This window comes from Rhipicephalus microplus, chromosome 3, assembly GCF_043290135.1.
Source record: "Rhipicephalus microplus isolate Deutch F79 chromosome 3, USDA_Rmic, whole genome shotgun sequence".
Classification (NCBI taxonomy): Eukaryota; Metazoa; Arthropoda; class Arachnida; order Ixodida; family Ixodidae; genus Rhipicephalus; species Rhipicephalus microplus.
In genome coordinates, this window is record NC_134702.1 from 72,325,633 (window position 1) to 72,350,924 (window position 25,292).

At 44.7% G+C, this 25,292-nt stretch overlaps 1 protein-coding gene across 1 annotated transcript in view; it reads right to left on the bottom strand.

Annotated features, from left to right (window-relative positions):
- Positions 1-9,260: 9,260 nt before the first annotated feature.
- LOC119185295 (peptidyl-prolyl cis-trans isomerase FKBP8) overlaps positions 9,261-25,292 on the bottom strand; it is a 34,089-nt gene continuing 18,057 nt past the window's right edge. Inside the window, exons 6-12 of the mRNA XM_037434377.2 lie at positions 24,651-24,725; positions 20,806-20,836; positions 20,101-20,187; positions 18,023-18,112; positions 17,050-17,127; positions 15,484-15,624; positions 9,261-12,311 (exon numbers count right to left, since the gene is read on the bottom strand). Coding sequence (XP_037290274.1) covers positions 12,222-12,311; positions 15,484-15,624; positions 17,050-17,127; positions 18,023-18,112; positions 20,101-20,187; positions 20,806-20,836; positions 24,651-24,725 — 592 coding nt within the window. The 3' untranslated portion in view covers positions 9,261-12,221. The remainder of the gene's footprint in view (positions 12,312-15,483; positions 15,625-17,049; positions 17,128-18,022; positions 18,113-20,100; positions 20,188-20,805; positions 20,837-24,650; positions 24,726-25,292) is intronic.

Below are 25,292 nucleotides of genomic sequence, written 5' to 3' on the forward strand. Positions count from 1 at the left end.
CTTAATGTAAGTGCTCGGGGCCGGGTTAGATTTTTGTGAGGTGGAGGGAAAATCCTTCTAGAAAGGTAGAAATGTTTAGTGAGCTCGTTATATGTCGTAAGAATTTCCCGGTTATCCCCTTCACCGGTAGAACGCATCCCCGGGGAGGCGCGGTTGGAGAGTTCTCGCGCCGCCTCGTGTGCTGCTTCGTTGAGATTGGGAGGGGAATCGTTGATTTGTCCGAGGTGAGCTGGGAACCAACTCAGCAGATGATGTTTTATGTTCTTGCCTTGCAGTATTTTCAGCGTTTGTTCACAGACCGTCCCCTTGGCGAACGCCCGTAGTGCTGCCATGGAATCACTGTAGACGACTTCAATGTTATCCATCTTGAGTGCTAAGGCGATGGCCACTTGTTCCGCAATGATTGGGTCTTTCGTCCTGACCGTCGCTGAGTTGACGACGTGGCCAGCCCCACCGACTACCACTGCCACAAACGCTTTCCCATTGGCGTAGGAAGCCGCGTCAACAAATACGACCCCTCGTTCCTCGTTTGAGACTTGACGAAGTATAGTCCTGGCCCTCGCTACTCTTCTTCCGACGTTGTGTTCTGGATGCATGTTTCTCGGTATAGGAGATACCGTGATAGTCTCCCTGATGTTGTCAGGGATATCATTGTAATTGCGTCTGATTGCTATTGGGTGTTGGCCCAGCTCCTGCAGGATCATTCTCCCCGACCTTGTAGTAGATAACCTTGCAAACTGTGCTCTCTCTTGGGCTTCTGCTATTTCTTCGAGCGTGTTGTGTATGCCAAGCTCAAGCAGACGCTCGGTGCTGGTATGTATGGGTAGGCCCAGGACCTTCTTAATAACTTTCCTGAGGAGCACATTCAGTGTCTCGGACTCTACTCTTGACCAGTTGTGCATTGCTGCCTCGTATGTGAAGTGACTTAGAACAAACGCATGCATCAACCTGATGAGGTTGTCTTCCTTGATCCCATTTCTTTTGTTGGCCACTCTGCGTATGAGGAACGTTTCTATAACTAGGTTACAGTCTACTAGAAGGGGGCAGCATAGATGGGGGCAGTGGAATGAACGAGGCGGCCACGCCGCATCTCGGCTGATTCTCCGGTGGGTGACAGTAGCGGCGGCGCTATAGTCCTATGGTACTGAAGATCTCAGGAGCGTCTGCATTGGGAGCGCGCACGATGTAGCCTGCAATAGCGTGTAATTGGTCGTTTTTAGCGCGTTTCATGCGTTTCTGAGCCTTAATCAGCGGACGCACCTGCTACGCGTCATGGTGCACGAATGAATATGCTAGCACGCCGAAATTGCGTCGGTACATTCACTGTTTCAATAGCCTAGCCGACCCACACACACACACACACACACAAAAGTCAACCGGTATTTGCACGGATTCGCCTAGCTTCTCACTCAAGCAGTGCTTTGAGTTGCGTTACATCATCAGTGGCTAGTGGCGAACTACAAAAAGAGAAGTATCAAACCCACGATTAAATTATATGCTTGTTTGGTCGGCAGTTTCTACGATATACAGAACACAGTGTTCCTCATACGAGCCCACATGCGCTCGATTGTTTCTCGAGAAACCCGAGTATAAATAACAGTGTTACAACATTTAAATCGGTAACGACTCAGTTTTATCATGCCAGTGTTGCAGAAGATAGTAATTAATACTTTCTGAAAGGCCTATTACATATAAAACGCAACACGCAAACATATAGAAAGTTACCAATGGTATATATAGCCCGTCTGCTAATCTGCGTAAATTCGTTGTAACCAGTTTTCATTTTGTATGCACAGCTTAAGCTGTGCTGCTTCACAAATATTCCATTGTTGTATTAAAAGTGTAGTTCTATTTTTAAGAATCAAAGTGTAGGCAGGCAGTGGTGCGTCTTGTTTTGAGAAATTTAACTTGTATATGTACACAGTAAACACCCACAAACATATATATATATATATATATATATATATATATATATATATATATATATTGACACGTGTTTATATAAAAAGGAACGGTGATAGGAATGTTTTGTAGATTCCAGCTAGTGGGTCAGGTGGTTTTTCGGGACGACAACGAAGCAGGCATCTTGCTGTACAGCTGATCCTGAATACGCTCTTTTCGCTGCCGTAAGCTGCTGTCATCTTTTGTTCGCGTTGCACTGCGACACTGGTGGAGGAGCTGGGCCGTGACACTACCCGATGCTTCACACTCTTAGTGGGAGCTGTTCATCCAGCCCGGACGTGCCTACTGCAACCCCTGTTCATCGATTCAGTCGTCGGCTACGAAGTATTCCTCCAGACTGCAACCCCTCGCAGAAAACCTCTACCGGACATCTAGAAATGGCTAACACCAGCCCCCAGCCTGTACTTCTCGGCACCAGTCCTCCCGCTCCATCCCAGGTAACATTTTTTCAATCACTGGAGCCTAAACGCTTTGGTGGTGGCGCACACGAAGATGTAGAAGACTGGTTAGACCACTATGACCGTGTGGCGAAGATCAACCACTGGTCTGCTCAGGAAAAGCTCGGCCGGGCCTACTTCTATCTCGATGACAGTGCTCGTACTTGGTACGAGAACAGAGAAGGCAACCTGTCGACATGGACCGACTTTCACCAGAAGATGGTTGAAACTTTTGCCAATGTCGACAGACGTGACCGCGCCCACCAACTACTAGAGCTAAGGGTCCAAAAACCTAATGAAACGGTCGCCATGTTCGCCGAAGACATGACACGTTTATTTCGGAGGGCTGACCCGCAGATGACTGAAGATAGAAAGTTGCGCTACCTCATGCGTGGCGTGAAAGAGCAGCTGTTCGCCGGACTTCTGCGCAACCCGCCAAGCACTGTAGAGAATTTCATGAAAGAAGCGTCGGCTATCGAGCGGGCCCTTCACGAACGCTGCCGACAATATGACCGCTTGTGCAGCAGCCCCCAAACTCAGGCCGCCGCTGTGACGTTTGACAGTCATAGCTCCTTACGTGAAATGATTAGAGAGATTGTTCGTGAAGAATTGCAAAGGCTGCGGACTCCGGTAGTGGACACACCCATGGCATCTGTCGCTCAAGTCGTCTGTGACGAAATCCGCCAAGCATTCTCGACAGCTGATCCTGCCCCCGAACAACGTCCCATGACGTACGCCGCCGCCCTTCGAAGCTCCCCACCCGCTCCGCCTTCATACTACCCCCCACCTGCAACTGTTCCTTGGTCACCACCACAGGGGGAGACATCGTGGCGCCCATCCATCCAACCCCCATACGACCAGTCGTCTTCTGGCTTGCCATGGCCTTCGTCGCGTGAGGAGTCATCACGGCAACCACAGCTTCGCCGAACAGACACCTGGTGCACTGCCGACAGGCGTCCACTTTGTTTCAACTGTGGAGGTGTAGGCCACATAGCCCGCTATTGCTGGCACCGCGCCGATCCGTCTCGCCCTCTCAGGCCACGGTATGACATTCGACATGCCAACGAGTACGTCCCCCGCCGTGGAGATGTCGGTTCTCGAGGACCTCCGGTACCTCGACACCCATCCGACGGCCGCCGTAACAATGATGACGAGGCTATAACTGATTACGAGCCGGTCTTCCGACATCGACCACGCTCTCCTTCTCCTGCCCAGTCACCTTCGTTGCAGCGCCGCACTTTTGCCGACACCAGAGGAGCGAGGTCACCCAGCCCACACCGGGGAAACTGAAGGCGGCGACCTCAGGGGGTAAGGTTGCAGGCTGTCAAGACGAAGAAAAAAAGCCCCCATTACTCCCACCTCAGGACGCTGTAAAGCCGACAAGACGTAATACCGACGAAACTGTGACCCCAGGCCTTACCGTTCTTGTGGATGGACAGCAAGTCAAAGCTTTAGTCGACACCGGGGCTGACTTCTCTATTATTAGTGATGACCTTGCCGTACGCCTCAAGAAAGTAAAGACAGCGTGGACGGGACCTCACTTAAGGACGGCAGGCGGCCAATTACTGATGCCTGTCGGAATGTGCACAGCAAGGCTCGACATCGGTGGCTCTACTTTCGTGGCGACGTTCGTCGTTCTCGCTTCATGCTGTAAAGACATGATTATCGGAATGGATTTCTTGAGAGAACATGGCGCCGTGATCAACATCCCTGACAGTGTCATTACATTTCACAACAACAGCCCTACTTTAGTCGATTGTTCAGAGCCGAGACATACGTCTTGTTCAGGGCCTTTGCGTCTGACGGATGACGATGTGGTCGTCCCGCCACGATCGTGTACGCTTGTTTCGGTGGCAGGGGATGAGCCGTTTGACGGCGACGGCATTGCTGACCAAATAAGCTCACTGATATTTAGCCACGGTATTTCGGTTGCTCGAGGTCTTGTCACTGTCACTGCTGGACGCACAAACTTGCTGCTCACTAACTTCAGCACTGAGCGCCGACATCTCCCGAAGGGTACAGCCGTCGTTTACTTTGACACTACTGGAGAAATCCAAGGCAGTTTATCGGCCCTAGACGAAGCACCTCAAGAAGAATCACTACCTAATCTTGACGTTGGTACTACGTTGTCAAGGGACGAACGAACGAGACTTCTTGAGCTGCTAGCCGAATTCAAGGACTGCTTTTCATCGACATCACGGGTCGGTCGAACGCCGCTAACAAAGCATCGAATAATTACCCACGACGCAGCAAGGCCTATACACCAGAATCCTTATCGTGTGGCTCCAAAGGAACGGGAAGTGATACAGCAACAAGTCGCTAAAATGCTTGAAGATGATGTGATTCAGCCATCACAGAGCCCGTGGGCATCGCCTGTAGTATTAGTTAAGAAAAAAGGACGGTACCCTGCGTTTTTGCGTGGATTACTGGAAGCTGAATCAAGTGACTAAGAAAGATGTGTATCCGCTTACACGTATTGATGACTCCCTCGATAGGCTTCAAAACGCTCGCTACTTTTCTTCAATGGACCTCAGAAGTGGATATTGGCAGATCGAGGTAGACCCAAGAGATCGGGAAAAAACAGCTTTTGTGACGCCGGATGGTTTATATGAATTTAAAGTTCTACCGTTCGGTCTGTGCTCAGCGCCCGCTACTTTTCAACGGCTCATGGACACTGTACTTTCAGGGTTAAAATGGAAGACCTGTTTAGTTTATCTAGACGACGTCATAGTGTTTTCCCCAACATTTGACGAGCATCTCAAGAGGCTAGAAGTTGTTTTACGAGCCATACGCTCCGCAGGCCTCACATTGAAACCAGAGAAATGCCACTTTTGTTTTGAAGAACTGCTGTTTCTTGGTCATGTCGTCAGCTGTACCGGCGTTCGGCCTGATCCAGAAAAACTTGCGGCCGTGGCACAGTTCCCAGTACCGTCCGATAAGAAAGCTGTCAGGCGCTTTCTGGGCCTATGCGCCTACTATCGCCGGTTCATCGCCGACTTTGCACGGATTGCGTCGCCGTTAACTCGCCTCACTAGAGACGACGCCACCTTTGAGTGGAATCACGAACAGCAAGCAGCGTTTAATGACCTCCGCCAACGTCTTCAAACACCCCCAGTGCTTGCTCACTTCGACGAACAAGCGCCAACAATGCTTCACACTGACGCAAGCAATGTAGGCCTCGGAGCTGTGCTTGTGCAGTGGCAAGAAGACACGGAACGAGTGATCGCCTACCCAAGCAGGACGCTAACACGCGCTGAGGCCAATTATTCAACAACTGAGAAAGAATGCCTCGCCGTGGTCTGGGCAGTTATGAAATTTCGCCCGTACTTGTATGGCCGCCCTTTCAAAGTTATAAGTGACCATCATTCCCTCTGTTGGTTGACTAATTTAAGAGATCCAACCGGCCGATTAGCACGGTGGAGTCTGAAGTTACAAGAGTTCGATATGACGGTCATACACAAGTCTGGGAAGCGCCACACGGACGCCGACTGCCTGTCTCGATCACCAGTAGAGTCAGCTTCTCTTTCTGACGACGACGATATGGCCTTCCTTGGTGTTCTCGACGCGTCCACGATTGCTCAACAACAACGAAATGACCCTGAATTGCTTGATTTAATTAATTACGTGGACGGACGTTCTTCGAGGGCACCTAGAGTCTTTGCAAGGACATTATCGTCGTTTTGCTTACGCAATGGCGTCCTCTACAAGAGAAACTTTTCGTCCATCGGAGCTCCCTATTTGCTCGTTATTCCTGCACCCCTTCGAACTGAAGTGCTCCAAGCATGTCACAATGAGCCGACGTCTGGCCATTTGGGCTACACTCGCACATTGGCAAGAGTACAGCAGGGATACTACTGGCCACGACTCACAACAGCCGTCAAGCACCACGTTCACACTTGCATCGATTGCCAGCGACGCAAGTCACCTCCAAAGAGACCCGCCGGTCAGCTGCAACCAGTTCAGGTCCCACGTACACCGTTTGAACAGGTAGGAATGGATATTTTAGGACCTCTTCCTACTTCTACTGCAGGGAATCGCTGGGTTATAGTCGCAACAGACTACCTAACCAGGTATGCCGAAACAAAAGCTATCCAAAAGAGCACCGCCGTGGAAGTGGCGAGATTTTTCATAGAAAATATTGTGCTACGCCACGGTGCTCCGACTATCGTGATCACGGACCGCGGAACAGCATTTACGGCAGCTATTTTAGACCACGTCCTGATGCTTAGTGGAACGACTCACCGTAAGACCACTGCGTAGCACCCGCAAACAAATGGACTAACGGAGTGCCTCAACAAGACGATTGAAGACATGCTGTCGATGTACGTGGATGTCCAACATAAGAATTGGGACGAGATTTTACCCTATATCACGTTCGCATACAATACGGCTAAACAAGAGACGACTCGCATGACTCCATTCAGCTTGGTTCACGGACGGGAGGTACGGACTATGCTGGATGCGATGTTGCCACATGAATGGGACGCTACCGACACAGGCGCTGACGTGTTCACTGAACGCGCGGAAGAAGCTAGACAGCTCGCCCGCTTACGGATCCACCAGCGACAAGACTACGACGCAGGCCGCTACAATGCTCGCCATAGAACTGTAACGTACAAAATCGGTGACAGAGTGTGGGTTTGGACACCCGTACGAAAACGTGGACTGTCCGAGAAGCTGCTAAGGCGATATTTCGGGCCATACCGAGTATCGCGCCAGCTAAGTGACGTCACCTACGAGGTTGTCTCCGACAGTCCCCAAGGCCCGAGGCGTCGCCAGCACCAGCCTGAACTTGTTCATGTAGTGCGTATGAAGCCGTATGTGAGTGACTGACTGCACGTTAAAAAAATACTGTGCATCTGAATCAGCATCGGGGCGATGCTCTTATAAGGAGGGGCAAGTGACACGTGTTTATATGAAAAGGAACGGTGATAGGAATGTTTTGTAGATTCCAGCTAGTGGGTCAGGTGGTTTTTCGGGACGACAACGAAGCAGGCATCTTGCTGTACAGCTGATCCTGAATACGCTCTTTTCGCTGCCGTAAGCTGCTGTCATACTTTGTTCGCGTTGCACTGCGACAATATATATATATATATATATATATATATTGAAATAACTTGAAGATAGCACATAAGAAAAGGATCGTATTTACTAACGTTTCGGCCGTGGCACGGCCTTCGTCAGATATATATATATATATATATATATATATATATATATATATATATATATATATATATATATATATATATATATATATAGTGTGTGTGTGTGTGCACTGGTCGGTGAATTGTGAACCCTGCGCTACATGCAGAGCTCGTACTACAGTGAAATCTGAGGGGGTGCGCAGCACGGGCACCCAGCGACTCCCGTTCGTAGCATTCCCACTGCTCAGTTTACCAAACTACCGATGACGTCGATGTTTGAGGCACGACGTGGTTTAGAGGTAAGCGTGAAGGGTTCCCAAGAGGTTTCCTCGGCACGAGTAGAATATGTTGTGAGGGAGATTCCCAAACTCGGGGTGCGTCATGCACGCTGCTTTTTACTGCACTTTATCAACTTTCCACTCGTTACTGTAGCTGAGATATGCGTCGTCTGGCGCGAGTTCCGTCAGGTTGTTTTTCTTCTCAAACGTAGCGACTACTGTAGTAGCGACGAAGGCGCCGGAGAAGCGTCGGTGGGAGGATAGCGCGCTTGGCCAGGCGGTGGCGCCCTCTTGGCAGGTGTCAACCACATGACACCAAAGATTTTTTCGCTATTTTAGGTTATGATTATTGCAATTTAACTCGTTCGTATATTAAACCCGGTTTCGGAGCATTCCTAAGCATGCTTTAGGCATGTATTGATTGTGGGCGTGATCCCGCCACAAACTATCCATACATGGGCACGGTCAGACTCCCTCCTCGTAGGCAGTCCAATCCGGTTGCGAGATGGACGACGAAACGGGCCCGTAAGAGTTGCACACTTAATAGGTGGGTTCTGGAGGTATGGATGGTCTCATCCTGGCTGCTGCTCATGTGCATCCACCATCTAAGACATGGTGGTTAACACTTCGGCATTCCAATACCCAATTGACCACAAGTTGACTTACCACTGTAATTACAGCTTTGATGGTCATCTACCATAGCAGAATGGAATGACCTTGGCATTTAAACTGCAGCGCCTTAATTTACCTGCTCTGTCTTATTTTATTTGCTAAACTTTGGAACTAGGCTGAGTGGAATTGCTGAAAGCAAGTATCCATTGCGCTTTGAAACATTCACCATCAGAACACTTCTAAGGGAAGGTACAAAGCGTAGAGTAAAATATCTTTTTGCTAACTGAATTTTAACCAACTAATTTTTTAACCAACTAAACAAACCGAACAATCTTCAAAATGCATTACAAGCTCAATTATGTAGATGTTGCAAAATATCTGAAAGCTGGGCACCGAGTAATCTCTTCCTTATGCAGACCACCTCATCCAGATGTTTCTGCCAAGGCACAGAAATGCGAACATACTAACCTTTCAACTAGAGATAAAGAAGTTTAAAAGATGAAGAGCTAAATTAAGCAATCAACTATGTACAAACGAGCTCTAGTTTTGCAGCGAGTTGAATGCCGGAACGATTATAGATCTGGCACAGGGAAACACTGTAGCGGGGGCTTTGTAATGCACATGGTGCTCTATCATGATGCATCTTGCACCCCACAGTGAACAGATGTTTTTTCATTCTGTTTACATCGCAATGTGGCCTCCGAGGACAGAATCGAACCCGTCACAACTCAGCAGGAGACGATCGTAGCTAATGCAGAAATGAACCAATTTATTAGAGAATCAAACCCGTCCCTCACGACTCAGCAGGGCACCACCACAGCCAATGCAGGAATGAAACATTTTATTAGAACAGTTTTGGCAAACAAACCTTATGAACAGGTCATAGAAGATGCTTGGGCAAGTGCTTTGTTCAAGCTCTATCCCCAAAGCTCAACATGTGGTTATACACCACTGCACATATATTAACACTATAGTGAAATTTCACATCACCCTTTTTCCTATAAAAAAAATGAAATGAAAGGATAACAGCGCAACACTGTGATCGTTCACGCACATGCACATTAACAGTCATTGGAATGCTTATAAATGTATGATAACCTAATGTTGAACTTATACTAATGACAGTTTTTTAGTTTCCAACACAGAGGCACTTATGCAGAAACACATTATTAGATGCCTTGTAAAAAGAAATTGTTACAAATTGACTTCGAGGTGACAGACAAAAGAAACTAGCTGCATCATGCAATGGCAAGAAAACTTGCCAGAAAGTATAAGTAAAGCATAAAAAGATTAATGAACAAGATCAATGAATCGAGCTAGAATGAAAACACTCTATTATAAAAGCAGAGAGCTATCACTAGTGAACCTTCGCTACTATTCAGCCACAATTCAGCCAACAGTAGCCAGCGCTAATGAGCACCGACAGTGTGAAAGTGAATGCCGTTAAAGTCACATGACTTGGAGTTTGCTATAGTACTGCTTGCTTTTGTAATTGGCCCATATTTTGTTGGAAATTGTCACATTAGAGTGAAGATTGTGGGTTAGCAAGACCAAAGACAACACCGTCTTCACTTTCATAAGCTAAGCTACAGCAAAGTTGCTGGGAAAATGTGAGCACCCGGCAACAGTTCCTCTGTTGAGGCCACAGTCAGTGCTTGTGAGAATAACTTGTGGGAAAACCATGAGTTGAAACTGAAAGTACTACAGTAGAGAATTCTCTGCTCTACTGTAGGATTCTATGCTTGCTACCCGAAGCTGACAAGAACAGGACTAACTGTGCAAACTTAGCAAACGTCAGTATAAGCTCTGCTCCAATATAGGCAATTTTGTTCAGCAGCTGAGCACAATTGCTTGCAATGACTCATTGAATGCAAATAGAAAAAGGCTCACAATAGTAATGTGGCGAGCATGCAACAACATTCACAGTGTTAAAAGTACTGAAGTTACACGCAAGCTTCCGACAAAACCAGCTTCTTCATTACAACCTTTTACAATACTAAAGACTGTAGGCACTCTTGCATTCTAAGTCTAGCCAAGCACTAAAAACAGGGTCCCTGCAGTACAGCAACCAAGTCGATAACATATTTTACAAACACTTCATACGCGTAGAGAAACTATATAATAAGTGGTGGATACCATTCATGGTCGCACAAAACAACAATTTACTCATGTCAAACAGCCAGAAAAAATAGGGATCTAGAACCTTTGGCATCTTAATATGTTCAATCATGACGATATAAAAAGGTGAAGTTTACATAACAAGCACAGGAAATGTGCGTGAAAGGCCACCTCAGAATGTGTAGGAAATCTGGGCACTTTATTATGAAAAAAAAAAAAAAAAAGCTGTACACTGGCTAGTGGTATTTTAGATGCAGAAAAAAAAGAGAGATCGCATAAGTCATGCACACAATTTAAATTCAACACCAGCACTCATTGTGTATCATCATTGTAACACCAAATACAAACCAGACTAATAGAAGTGATTACTTTTTCTAATGAAAACTAAGCACTAGGCCAAACTGTTGTGCAGCCATCTAATTTAACAGGGCATTGGTTCAAACGGCCATTGCGGGACGTGAATTAAGCCCCTGTTATTGCAAACAGGTGAAACAGGACATGAAATGAAACAGTCTAGTTGCTTTCAGTTTGCGTATGAATTAACGCTGACGGTCCATAATGCAAACAGCCGTTGCAACAGTGATTCGGATTAGTGTCATTGAATATGCTCCTACAAAGATCAATTGCACATAGATCCACCATGTTTGTTCGAAAGCTATGCAGTGACATCCCTCCTTGCTCACGCAGGAGCCAAGCTTAGTGTGCCAACGCACAAATGCACGTCTGCCTTGTGCATTTGCATGATGGGGCAACCTCCCTCTTAGAACCTGGCAGCTTGCAGAGCGGAACTTCAGCCTCCAAGGCGCGATGTCTAGATAGCCAAGGCAAAATTCAGACATTTCATATGCAATAAGCTTTTGAGTGGCTCACTGGAACATTTGATGTTTCATTTAATATTATAATGCTCAGCTACTATTAGTGCAAGCTGGACAAGGAAGAGACAGGTACGACTCTGTTCCTTGCAAAAGTATCTACACAGGAACACCGGTTACGATGGGGTTCGCGCAACAAAGATGGCGTCGTGAGACAACCAGTGCGTGGTTTGTACACAATATAGCTAAAGCTGCCTGAGTCGCTCGAATGTGCTTGTTCCAAGACTTTTATTAAACAACCTTTCACACTCAACATAACAATGACATGGTATTGCTATTAGAACAGGTGAAGAAGAAAAATATAAAAAAACATAACAAACAGGTTTCACTAATGGAAATCCTACGTGCATGAGCAAAAGCGCACTCTTTAAAACAAGAAGGGGCTAATGTCTTGCATAAGAACTCAACCAGTACAAAAGATTTCAGGCATGGTGAAACAGTAACAATGGTGCAAAACAAGACAAAAAGCATTTACAGGAAAAAATATTCTTAGTGTCAGGGACCAGACAGCAACGGGCGGGAAATTTATATAATAAAATACTAAGAAAGCATGAAAGAACAAATCCAACAACAAGCACCAGTCGCCATCACAAGTTGTGCTGTGACAGCAAACGGAGGAGGCCGGCAGTCTCCTCGTTGTGGTCATCACGCTGGTGCCGTTCCACACATACACACACACGCAAAAGAAAAAAAGAACAGAGTCCAACTGCATGCAGTGGACGGAGAGGAGGCGCATGCTTCAACATGTGTATGTTGCTCTTTTCAGGTGTGCAGCATTCCCCAAGAAGGCAGCCGTCACATGGCACCCAGGTGGCGATAGGCAGCGATGCCCACAGCCGCAGCTGCCACCGCCGCGCTGCCCAAGACCAACGTCCAGTTACGAATCTGCGTGCGCAGAACAGCCATCCTCAGTTCGTTTAGGGCTCCACAATATGATACAGCTCGGGGAAGCTTGCTAAGCTTTACAACTATCTCTGTCACATCTTTAATGTAGCCTTCTACATTTACCCTTCGCTATTCATTGCCACACCGCTGCCGGCAGCACAACATGGCTGCATTTATCTGTTACCAGGTCGAACTCTTTATGGTAGATTCATGCACGAGTTTTTTCGCTGCATTATGCACAGTTTCTAAAAGAGTAGGTTAACTACTTCTAAACTTCTAAACTTTGGGACTTGAGTAGACAGAAGATGGGTAAATATTTCGGACTTCAAAGGGTTAAGGTGACCTTCCAGTAGTTGTGTCGATATCTTGCAAACCCACAGAGCCTCTAGTGTGGGACCTTTGGATCATCAGTAGACCGACCTAGGCACTTTGCTTAAAGTGCACAATTTATCACGAGGCTTTAAATATGTGCGTCACTACTGATTACAGTGCACTCACAAAGAGTGCCCCCCCCCCCCTCCTTTTTTTTTGTGATGTCACTGGTGCGTTTGACCCAACTGGCCTCTTAACATTTGCCCTGAAACACTAAGTGCAAATCATTTAAATGGCCAGGCCTGTGGTGCCACCCGGTGGAATAGAGACCAACCAGCCAGATATGGAGAGATATGGAGCTTCGCCTTCGCAATCTACGAAGTTGTGGCAAAAAAAAAAAAAATCCTGTTTGTCTGTGCAAACCTGCTTCCACAAGCAGCCACAAGAGCTCAGTTTTGCGATACCAAATTAGGTTGCAAAAAGTGCAGGCAACAACTGAAGTTGCCACAACAACTCTGTACCATGCAGATGTCAAACATATTGCAGCCAATAAGTGCATAAACGCCAGTGTGATAGCAAAACTCGAGCATGCTGCAGCTCATGCAAACAATTATGGTTTCCAGAGAACTTGCAGTGAATTCTCGCAGTGATCGGCATGATTTCGGGGCACAGTGTGCAAAGCGCAAAAGAGAAAAAATACGAAAGCTTAGCAAAAGAATGACACGCATGAGCCGGCATTTGTCCTTCTTTTGCTAATCAGTCGTACTTTTTCTTTTCTTTCCACAGCGTAGTGCATTTTGCGACAAAATTGTGCCATTAACTTGAACTTTCTTGTCGAGATCACTACTCTCTTCAACCGCACGGTGCTCTTGCAACAGGAAAGCGCACTAGCAATACACTAGAACCATCACTGCAATTGAAAGAAGCATCATTAAATGGAAACTAAATGCTGGTAGGACAAACGAGTGCTCTAAGCCACTCTAAGTAATGCCTTTAGGTTAGGCTTGTGTAAATAATGAATTTAGGTTTGAAGCAAATTTGAAACAAAAAGTGATCTTGATCAAATAGTATATATAGCATATGAAGAAAAATGGGCATATTTATTATGACCTAAATAACCTGAAAAACATTTTTTAAAAATTTAAATAATGCCTCTATGTAAATGTCCTCTTTTTTTCGTTCAAAGGGAGTTGAAACAAGTTTGAGTAGTAGCAGGGTTTGACTTTCAGTAGGATGCAAGTGATAACCTGAGAAATACGGAACATAATAAAATTTATTATATTTGGAGCATATAAGTTGGCAAACAAGCATTTAAGCATAATAAAATAAAAAATTGATTTGAGGGCAATATGTCCATTTAAAGGGGTCCTGAAACACCTTTCAAGTAGCTATGGAATGGATTCACTAAAGAAGCTTATTGCCTCATGAATTCACCCCGCAAAGATTCTTAGAATACGTCCAGTACGAATGGAGTTGCGAAGATTTTTTGCACGCTCAATTGCATTCTGTCTTCTCGTCCTGACGAAAGCATTGGAAGATAAGCAGGGAGGGATGACACGAGTAAAGAAAATATGTCAAGCATGCCTCGTGCCCTTGAGCACTCTTTTTTTTTTCTTTGAAAATGCAGCTTTTCAGTGTGATCGCGCATGTTTGCGTGGACAAGAGGCGGCCTCCTGTGGCAGCCCCAGTAAAGATCGAGCGTGCCATGTTTAAATCCCCCAATGTCTCATACAATGGCTGTGATGAGTGATTTTTGAGCATGTGTCATCATTTGCCAAGAGAAGAAAGCAATATTTAGCTGACTTTGAGAATTTATTGTAAACTGCGGGCCTTGTGCTGCGTTAAAATACTTGGCTCGCGAGTTCTCGACAGCCTCGACTCTCGATCAACAGTGTTTTCTGCAGTGCTGAAAAAGTGTAGCGGGCGTCTTTAAACTTGAGGGAGGGCTTCGCGGCTGAGCATATTTCCCCTAAATATCTGCTTTCACAGCTTAGCACGCCTACATAGCAGCGAAACCAACTTTAGTGACAGTCACATGCGAACTAATGCTACTACTATACACATATTCGTTCATTGCGAATACTTTGAAATTTTCAATAATGTAAATTTGAATCGAGGCAGATTCAAATACTCAACTATTCGTTTGAATGTTCGAAGCATTCAAATATTCGCACAAGCCTACTTTAGCTGTCATTTTAATAATATTTTTTCTTCCTTGAGACTTCCAGAAAGATTCGGGTGGTGTTTCTAAATGTACTAAATTTGCCTGACAAAGGCCACAGCGAATTGCGGAGGAAATTCAGTTGGGGCTACATCTGGTGCTTCTGGTTAGGGGTGGGAACGCCCTCACCGATAGAGTAATTTCTCTAGCTATCTACTGTCAGCTATACTGTAGCACACAAGTGCCTGGAGTACAACAGTAGGGACCACAGCAGGCTCTGAAAAATTGCCCATCAAGCTCACACAAAAATCCTGTTGTAAAATTCTATTATTATAGACTTAAAACCTACCATAAATGAGGTAATCCCTCCCTGCGTCCCAGTGGCATTTTAAACAGAACGAACTGAGAGACGAGAGGGTTTTGTCATGAAGAGGTTCCACTGTATATACAAAGGTGTTCTCAGAATCATTAGGTGCCAAATCCAAGCTCTTTTATCACGTAGTAGAACCTCCATGCACACAAGACAAAAAAAAAAAAACAAATTGTGCTGCCCCATTCAGCCGAGTCTTGGTTGCACAAACTCTGCTGGTCAATCAGCCGAGTCTTGGCTGCACAAACTCTGCTGGCCCTTAATTGCAGTATTTCTTCGTCCAAAAAGTAAAAGCTGCGCTTAACCAGCTACGGTGCCGAATTTTATACCTTGCTGAAGCGAGAGCCCTTGCTTGATTCCTTGGAATCGCTGCTGTTGCTTCCGCCAAACATACGCTTGTACATGGCCCTCTCGACGCGGTCTTGTCTTTCTTTGTGCCACATGAGTCGTGAGAGCTCCTGCTGAATGATCTGTAGACAGAGAAACAGTGGGCTTGTTAAACGGGCACGAAAGAAATTACTGAAGCAGTGTGATGCTGACAATTGAGAACTGTTCTGAAACTTTAACCATTGCAGGTTCATTATAAGGCAAGAAAATGAAAATTAGGATTTAGCTCTTGAATTTCGAGCCTGAGTGTCAGCGTGATGTCGGGGACTTCATTCTTTCTTCATAATCAGGCAGGAATGCATCGATAGAATTTTCCAGCGCTTGCTGTGTGCTTTTTGCGCCTCTCTTAGAACGTATTGCAATCAATTTACAAAGATACACAATTCTGTAGGCTCAGCAGATTCCATCAAAATTTCTGAAGCCGTGGTAAGTTGGCGTGAGAACTTTGATTGCTCTGCGTAGAGGCATTCTTTGATAAAAATCAGGACAGCAACACCTCCATTTTCAACTGAAGCTTTGACAGTGGTTGCCACGATTATGGCCATAAGTGCGTTACAACTGCCCGTGGCAGCCACTGGCCAGCGGTACGGAATTCACGTGTCAAGCTCTTCAAGACTAATTCGACTAAAAAGGAGGATATGCACGCATTTCAGTGAATGCACTGCTCGATGGTTATTATGCTCACGCTAACTTTGCTAAGTCTCACTGGTTTTTCACACCAACAAGGCTGAACGAAGGAAGCTAGCGAACAAATGCCGAGAACGATGCGCCAGCGATCGGGCATCCGACAGGCGATCCAACATCGAGTAGATCACAGCTCTGTGCCCTCGCCAGAGTGCCACTCGCCTCAAACCCTTGGAACAGATCAGAGCTTCAGGTGAAGAAGAATGCAGCGCCACCCTAAATTTTGAGTGAATAATGAAACAGGACCCACCCCTCCTATTCAAACACATCCTAGCGTCGTCACCCGTGTTTTCTTTCTGCTTGCTTTGCCGCTTACAAAGTGTCGTCTCGTGGTAAGCGCGAGGCTCTTGGTATTGTGAAGGACAACTTGCTGAGAACAGAGACATTGCTTCTCCCTTTGGTGATCTCTTTAACGTGCCCCACACTGAAAACACAATGCTTAATGAGTGAAAAAGTGTCGTTTTTGGATCCTTTATTATGCGTTTACCTACAATACCACTCATGCATTGCACACCTTAGTTCACTGAGATCGGTTTCCTACAATAGTTGGTTTTTTTCACCTTAGTGAACTCGCCTCTCTTTCCGTGCACGTGACGATGCTCTGTGAGATTTTTGAGGCTACAGAGCATGTTCGCTTCTGCTTAGAGAAAACAGACGATGCTAGTGGGTATGGAAGTTTGAATCGAAGCATTACTAACAGTCGATTTGCTTCTTAATTTGAAACAGTACTCTTTTTTTTCCATTCTAAACAAGCTAGTCATTCATTATAACCTGCGTAGTCAATTGTCGAAGTTAATTGTGAAGTCTGAGGAAGTTACACAAACCTTAGTATCAGGCTCCAGCTTCAGGGCTTTCTTTAAAACTGAAACAGCTTCGGAATAATTGCCTTGGTCAGCCAGTATCTGTAAAGAATCGAAGAAAGTGTTCATGCTCTATTCCTTGGCCATGTAATAAGAAGAATTCGTTGTTTACTGCACTAGCAGACAGTGAATGCGATAAAAAGTTTCTCGATTGTTCGAGCAAGAGTGCAACACTCTTCTTCTGCCTGTTCAGAGAGACGCACACATATAGTCTACAAAGCTTAGGGTAGAGCATCGGAAGCATCATTTGCAGGTCACAGGCTCAGTCCACTTTTTTTTTTACATTTATATTACAATTATCCATAAGAACATCCCCTATATTTACCTTGATATCATTGTCACTGAGTTCTCATCAGTATCATGTCTAACAAAGAAAACAAGCCCTAAAATTTCCACTTGCACTCTGTTGCTATAGTATTCATTCCTTCGCCCGTCCTTCTGCTGAAACAATGCACAATAAATGCTCAACTACCTCTGTGAACACATGCTCTACTTTTGCGCTATACAGATTTCTAAAAAGAAGGATCAGCCTTCCTTCTTTCATTTTTTTTTGTTACACCTCAACTTCGCTCAATTTTGGTCATTTCCTCTATCTGAACTTACAGGTATGGTTACTGTATCGTTTAATTCATTCCGAGTCATATAGCATTTCATCTCTCCATGCAAAAGGTGATGCAAGAGGACGGGAAACCTTGAAAGAAGTTTTTGAACGGTAACCTATATCCTTTTTCGTAAACTTTTGCTTTACTTTGAATTTGTAACGAAATGCTAAGGCTTAAATATTACAGATCCCCCCAGCCTAACTTCAGTATGTGGACTAACTGGGTAGGGAAGCTTGGGTCGCATCAAAACTTTTAAATTACATTGGAACACTGTCCTAAATACCAGCAACAACAACAGTGTTGGAAGAATGTCTTAAACACACAGTAGCACGGACCTTTCCCTTCCGGTACAATGCCTTGACATTGTTGGGCTGAACTTTCAGAACGAAGTCCACCGACTTAAGCGCTGCGTCATAGGCCTTCATCTGGTCAGAACAGAAGTATACAATGAATGTAACAATTGTTAAAAGAGCACACAGCATAAAATGAGTAGATAAATACAAAAAAGTCTGTCATAAGCTATTTCATTTCCAACACACATTTTGATTCAATATTTTGATGATGCAACTCCTTTTTGTTAAGTTATTGATTTGTCAAAGACATAAACTATCTTTTTTTTAATAGCTCAAATGCGAGCCTTCCTTTATCAGCTCTTCGAAGAAAAACAAACTGAGACTATTCAATTAGAAACTGCTTCGTGCAAAGTGGTTATAAAACTAAAATGTAACACTTTTCACACTGTTTTCACAGAAGTTTGCTTAACACAGAGTTATACAAATTTGTTTTGCCGCAAGGGGAGAAGAAAGAAAGTCACGCTAGCCCTTTTGCAATAAAAGAATGATGACTCATTCAAGTGCCTAATTATACCCATGCTGCACTGTTACAGTCAAACCCCGCTACAACGAAACTCACGTGGCACAGAAAATGTTTCGTTGAAGCGAGAACTTTGTTGTAGTGGAATTGAAAAAATATAGCTGATCTGAGCTAGCAAAACAAAGAAATGTTTATTTTTAAGATTAAAAAAGTGTCCGCTGCTTTCTATTCTTTCCCAGCAGCACTCCACGGTGCGATTTACAGTCATGCATAGTGAGGCCATGGTGAAAACCATGCTGAAACAACGCCTACAACTGCTTTCGTGAACGTACTAAACAGTTGCATTAAAACGTTAACACCAAACCGTCCACCGTGAAAGTGTATCCGACAATGCTGAGATGGAGCCATGGCATCGTGGAGCGGTGACTTTTGCCTTATTCCACGCCATTCTCATCATCCATCACTCGGGGCTAGCTGATTTGGTTGATAATACGGATGAACAGCTGCTCTGATTAGGTATATCACACTGACCAAGCGCGAATAAAATGATAAGCATTGAAATTGGAAAAAACATCGCTCCGTGGTTGCACCCAGCGACCATGGCAGCTGCGTGAAGGAAACCATGAACTGAGCGACTGTGCTTCAGCTTCGGATCATCGGCAGCTCGAAAGCAAGCCAGTGGCAAAAGCAGGGCCTGGCAGGGCAGTCTCATTGCATCGCTATCGAGCAATGGCGGCGCCCATGCTTGCTGAATAGCGGCGGTTTCTGGTGACGCGAACGCGTGTTTTAGACTTCGTCGACTTATTTTCAGGTTGTGCATCAAAATGTTATGCATTGGCTTTCCTTGATTGATATGTGGGGTTTAACGTCCCAAAACCACTATATGATTATGAGAGACGCCGTAGTGGAGGGCTCCGGAAATTTAGACCACCTGGGGTTCTTTAACGTGCACCCAAATCTGAGCACACGGGCCTACAACATTTCCGCCTCCATCGGAAATGCAGCCGCCGCAGCCGGGATTCGAACCCGCACCCTGCAAGTCAGCAGCCGAGTACCTTAGCCACTAGACCACCGCGGCGGGGCGCATTGGCTTTCCTGTATAGCAATAAATATATGAACCTGGCATTGCATCATGAAATTTCGCTGAAGCGGGACGGCAGATAAAAAGGTGTTTGTTGTGGCGACAATATTTATGCATTGACTGCTATGAACTGCTGACAGGGAATCGTGAATTTTTCGCTGTAGCGGAAATTTCGTTGAAGCAGCGTTCGTTGTAGCGGGGTTCGACTGTATGCATTTGTGCATCGTCAAGATCTATGCTCTCTAGAGCCCTCTATTTTACTCCCCCTGTCTTATCTTCATGTGCAGGGTCATAAATTAGACGATGTCTGATCAACCTCCATGACTTTCCTTCATTCATACTCTCTCTCTCACCACTCACGGCCGTGGCTGGTGCTTAACAGATCCAGTGATACCCACTATTAAAATTTATAAAAGTTAACAAGAGAACAGTTGATACAGTAGCACAAATGTAAATCAAAAGTAAATAGAGCAGTATAGCAATAAAGAATAACTAAATCATGGAATAAGTCTACCACACCTTCATCTGTGTTGCTGTTAGGTTATTGTAGACTTTTAACCGTGTATCCAGCAGCAACTGGAGGTCGGCGGGTGACTCTGAGAGGTTCTGCAAGAATCAATATCAGTGTCGATGAATGAATAGTAAATTTGCAGTGCCGTAGTGCTTACAGGAGAAGTGCAAACCAATCGGGAATAGCAGCCGTATAAAACGTTTCAGCTGTTTTACTGCTACTTCATGAGCTCCCCAGAACCCTGTTCACAGCAAATGCACTTGCAGTGCACGTGTTTTCGTCTTGTGTTTACTGGTTGTTTAAGCCAGTCATGCACCATACATATGTGAAACAAAAACTTGGTTTCTTGAACCTTGCACAGAAATGTGAACACTCTATACTTTTTATCCTGTAACTTGCACCACCTTTCAAATCCACGACCATGTTTGAGAGCACTTGACAAAGCTACTGGTATGAGTATTTCTGGTGACACAATTTAGCACAACCGACTTGACTTGTTTATGCCCACTATCAAAACGTTTCTCACTGCTACTGCACGAGAGCTACACAGTCTCAATTTACCTTTCTCCCATTCGCATTTATTTTATTTCACTGATACAGGCTGTATGCCTTAACTTGTATAAAAACTATCTGTGCCATGCACAATAGCACGAGTACTAATCACGTATGGCGACCAATTATCACTCCAGCAAGTTAGCCAAACTCTGCCTTACCAGACCCATGTCGTCAAGAAAATCCAATGCCCTGCAATGAAAAGAAGAGTTAAAGAAAGAGATCAAAGAAATAACACAAACACACCGCCAAGTACAGCATGAAGTTGTATGCGATAAAAAATAAAAGAGGAACAGCGTCCAGATGTTCTTTTTTAGCTTTTATCGAGATCCTACTGACCAGGCTGGTTTCTGTCAAAACCTTGGCTGGATGAACCAGTGTATGTTTGGAGGAATCGGAACAGCACGAACCAAATATTTTCAAACGTTTCATCGCTGTCATTTCATCACTAGGACTATCACTGACATGCCCTTAACTCAAATTCTTGAGCCTAAATACGACAGATCGCCACAAATTTGACTTCGCTTATTAGAATTTCTCAACCTATCAAAAAATTTCTCTGGGCTGTGATCATAATGTCACTACAGGTATTATTGTAAGGGATTCTGTATGATTATGAAACCAGGCTGGTTTCTGTCAAAACCTTGGCTGGATGAACCAGTGTATGTTTGGAGGAATCGGAACAGCACGAACCAAATATTTTCAAACGTTTCATCGCTGTCGTTTCATCACTAGGACTATCACTGACATGCCCTTAACTCAAATTCTTGAGCCTAAATACGACAGATTGCCACAAATTTGACTTCGCTTATTAGAATTTCTCAACCTATCAAAAAATTTCTCTGGGCTGTGATCATAATGTCACTACAGGTATTATTGTAAGGGATTCTGTATGATTATGAGACTTTCTTCAACATGCACATAAAAATTAAGTACTAGCCTTGTGTGAACAGATAATTGTAGGTTCAAAGCAAATAGTGATTTGGTTCAAATAATTTGGAATCGAATTTAAATAGTGCATATCACATATTATATATAAAAAATGTGTATATTAGTTATTACCCAACTAATTTACACAATATTTTCTAAATCAAAACAAAGCACGTTCAAGTGTCACTCATCTTGCTTTAAAAAAAGTGGAAACAACTTTGAATGGTAGCTGGATTCGGCTTTGGTAGAATGCAAGTGATAACGTGTAAAATATATTAATTTACAAAGTTTACTATACTTAGAGCATATAAGCTTGCATAGCAAGCTTCTAAACTTAGAAAAGGAAGAATTGATGAGGGGGTAATATGTTCATTTAACGTCAGTGCAATTTCTTTCCTGGAATTGTGTAATCACGGTACAACACTCCCCGCATAGAGATGGTTTCACAGCGGTGTTTACATACACACACCTATTAGTTTATTTTGAATAATTCGAAATTTCCTGCGACTTAAATTTGCCTCGAAGTGAATTCTAGTACGTTGGTATTCGTTCGAACATTCGAAGTGCTCAAATATTTGCACAAGCCTAGTAAGTACAGTCGAACCCCTTTATTAGAGACACCAGTATGCCTACAGTAAAATACGGGGGATAGGAAAATGCATACGAGGTACCCTGCTTATAAGAGACATTTCATATAAAAGACCAGAATCGCTGCCCGGAACATGCCTCTTATAAAGGGGTTTAACTGTACACATACATTTTTTTTGCATTCTGCCGTCATCATAAATCAGCCGCAGTGGCCAGGAATTGAGAATCCATTCTCGAGCGTAGAAGGGCAATGTTTTAACTGATCAATAGGCCACCATGGTGAATGAAAATAACAGTGCTGTAGGCATGCTAACCGTCTCCAATAAAGTGGCTGCATATTACTGGTCCAGAAAATGCGGGACATCGAATTCAGTGTGCAGGACGGATGTGCCCATAGCAATAAAAAGCTGTCCAAGGGTGACAATAAGTGTAGAAATCCTTCCCTCGTAGGTATTGATAATTTTTTTCCAATTGTAAAAAAATGAGAGCACACTGCGTTTCGCCTTCTCATAACTTGGGTTTGCATTATATTTGGGTACTCATTCTTCTAAATGTAAACATATGTGCCACTAAGTACCGTATTTACTCGCATAATAGATGCACGTTTTTTCCAGAAAATCCTGCTCCAAGCTCGGGGTGTGCCAATTACGAGGGGTAAAATTTCCTAACATTTTATTTCCAACTACAGCACAGACCGCTGATAACGCATACGCCGCCGAAGTCACGAATAACCGCGATTACAGCCTAACCAACTTTTCCAAAAGCTGCAGTAGCGGAAAACGTGTTCAACATGCAGTGTCCTATGTCCGAGAATCAATCAAGGCAGGTGATGCATTCGAATTTCTGAAAATCGGAAGACCTGCGTTGCCAACGAAAGGAACAGAAAAAAAAAAGGTTACACAAAGAAAGCACCATGCATTGCGGCAATTTGCTGATTACGTTTCAGCCCACATAGATCATTTGGGCACTTAACGGATCCGATTTTACCGATTTCACGGGCTCGCACCTCATATCCAAGACATTGCAATCGAATTGCGAAACGCCATTCGAGTGTTACAAGCACTATCCAAGCCCCCTTTTCAAGTAGAGCCACCGAAAGAGTTACCTTGGCCCCGTCCTAAATTGCAATATGATCACCTGCTACCGTCACCGAAATGCATGAAGAGTGGTTAGGCCTAGCCTACAGTTTGGCATGTTGTCACGGGAAGTTTGCATAACGTGAAGATTGGGCGTCGGAAAGATCGCACTGAAGCACTGCTTCAATACCAGCGAGCGTGATGCTATTTTTTTATGTTCGTGCCCAGAAAATCAACAGCGACAAAAGTCTGCGGAGCTTGTGCAATTTCGCTTAGTGGCATACCAAACGCGAAAGTTGCGTAGAAAAGTGGAAAAGCTAATGAATTTGTGGACAAGGTAGCAAACGCGGTAATGTTTTTTTTTTTTCGACAAAAAACTCAATGCACACTTGACAAGGATGCAATCGCCCGTTACATACGGAGTGCGCGCGGCCGGCTAGCGGCCGGAGCTGCATTCGCGCGTCGTTGCAAAGGCTACTCCGGTGCCCTGGCAACTGCCCTTTTTCCTCACTCGGTGAGCCCGCAAAGCTGGTCCAGCACTGCCGTGGTCACTTCTTGTTTTTTCTTCCTTGCTTCAGTTAATGCAACAAGACGTCGATTGGCAACTGTTGAAATACAGTGATTATGGCCAAGCTGGAGATGCAAATATTATGCAAAAAATATTAAAAGAATGATTTCATGCGACCAAACAGGTTGTGTGCCTATTATGCGAGTGTGCCTATTATGCGTGTAAATACGGTATGTAGATGGGTCGTTTTCATCAATCTCATTCACCCTTGACAAGCTCAAGTTCATAAAAGTAGGCTGTACTAGGTACAGCCTAACTTGACTGTTTACACGAATGAATGCGCCACCCTCAGAAGCTACCGTAAAATCCCGAGCAAGTGCCCCTTTCCCTTCTTTGAAAAATTTCAAATACGTGCACTCTTCTGCCCTCTTGCCATTGGCACTGTTTTATTCACTGTTTTTATTTGCCTAACGAGGATGAATAAAAGCAGTGAATATATGTGTATTCAATAAAGCATTTAATTAGAAGCACGGGTGTGCCAATTTTATTCTCAGCCCTTTTTGCGCCAGCATCCCGAATTTTGATCCCTGATCGAGCAAGCCCCCCTCCCCACTCCAAATCTTTTGGAATTATCTTTCATCGTAGGGACAATGCTTGCTTGGGATTCCACGATGGACCAGTTTTGTTAGCAGACAAAAGAAACAGCCAAATAGTAGCCAGTGCACTGCTACAGCCATTGAACAATGCAGTGAAAGCTCTTTTTGTAGATGCATCAGCAATGTAGCTGGGAAAGACTGATCAGGAATCTTTCTATTACAGCAATTGTGCAGTCTTCTCAACTTAGAATCTTATAATACACCGCCACACAACTTACCAAGAAACACTCAAATAACGGTTCTCTCACCTCCTATAGCAGTGTGCTGCATTAGAGTAGTCGCCACGGCTGTACCAAAAGTTTCCCCTCTCGCGTTTCGCATCACTGCAAACAACCGAAGAAGGGTCACATCAGTAAAAACTTGGAAGATATGAAATGACGACGCCAGGTTCAAGAGTAGCTTATACAACACACAGAATGCAGAGAGGAACTACAGTCTAACTCGGCTACAGCCCAACTAACGGGGCGCGGAAAAAATTTTGTTGATGCGAGAATTTCGTTGTAGTGAAATCAAAGAAAATATAGCTGATCTGAGCAACCAAACAAAGGAACGTTTATTCTCAACATTCAAAAAATGTCCGATGCTTCCTATTCTTTCCCAACAGCATCACGACACTATTCTCACCCATGCATAGCGAGGCCATAGTTAAAAGCACGCTGAAACAACGCCTAAAACCGCTGTTGTGAATGAACCAAACCGTTGCATTAACACGTTAAGACCAGCAGCTGTCCGCCGTCAAAAGTATCACAGAAAGCCGAGATGGCGGCAGGGTATCGTGGAGCGACGACTTTTGCATTATTCTATGCCATGGTTATCATCCATCACTCGCGGCTAGCTGATTTTGTTGATAATGCAGACAAACAGCTGCTCTGATTAGTTACCACACTGGC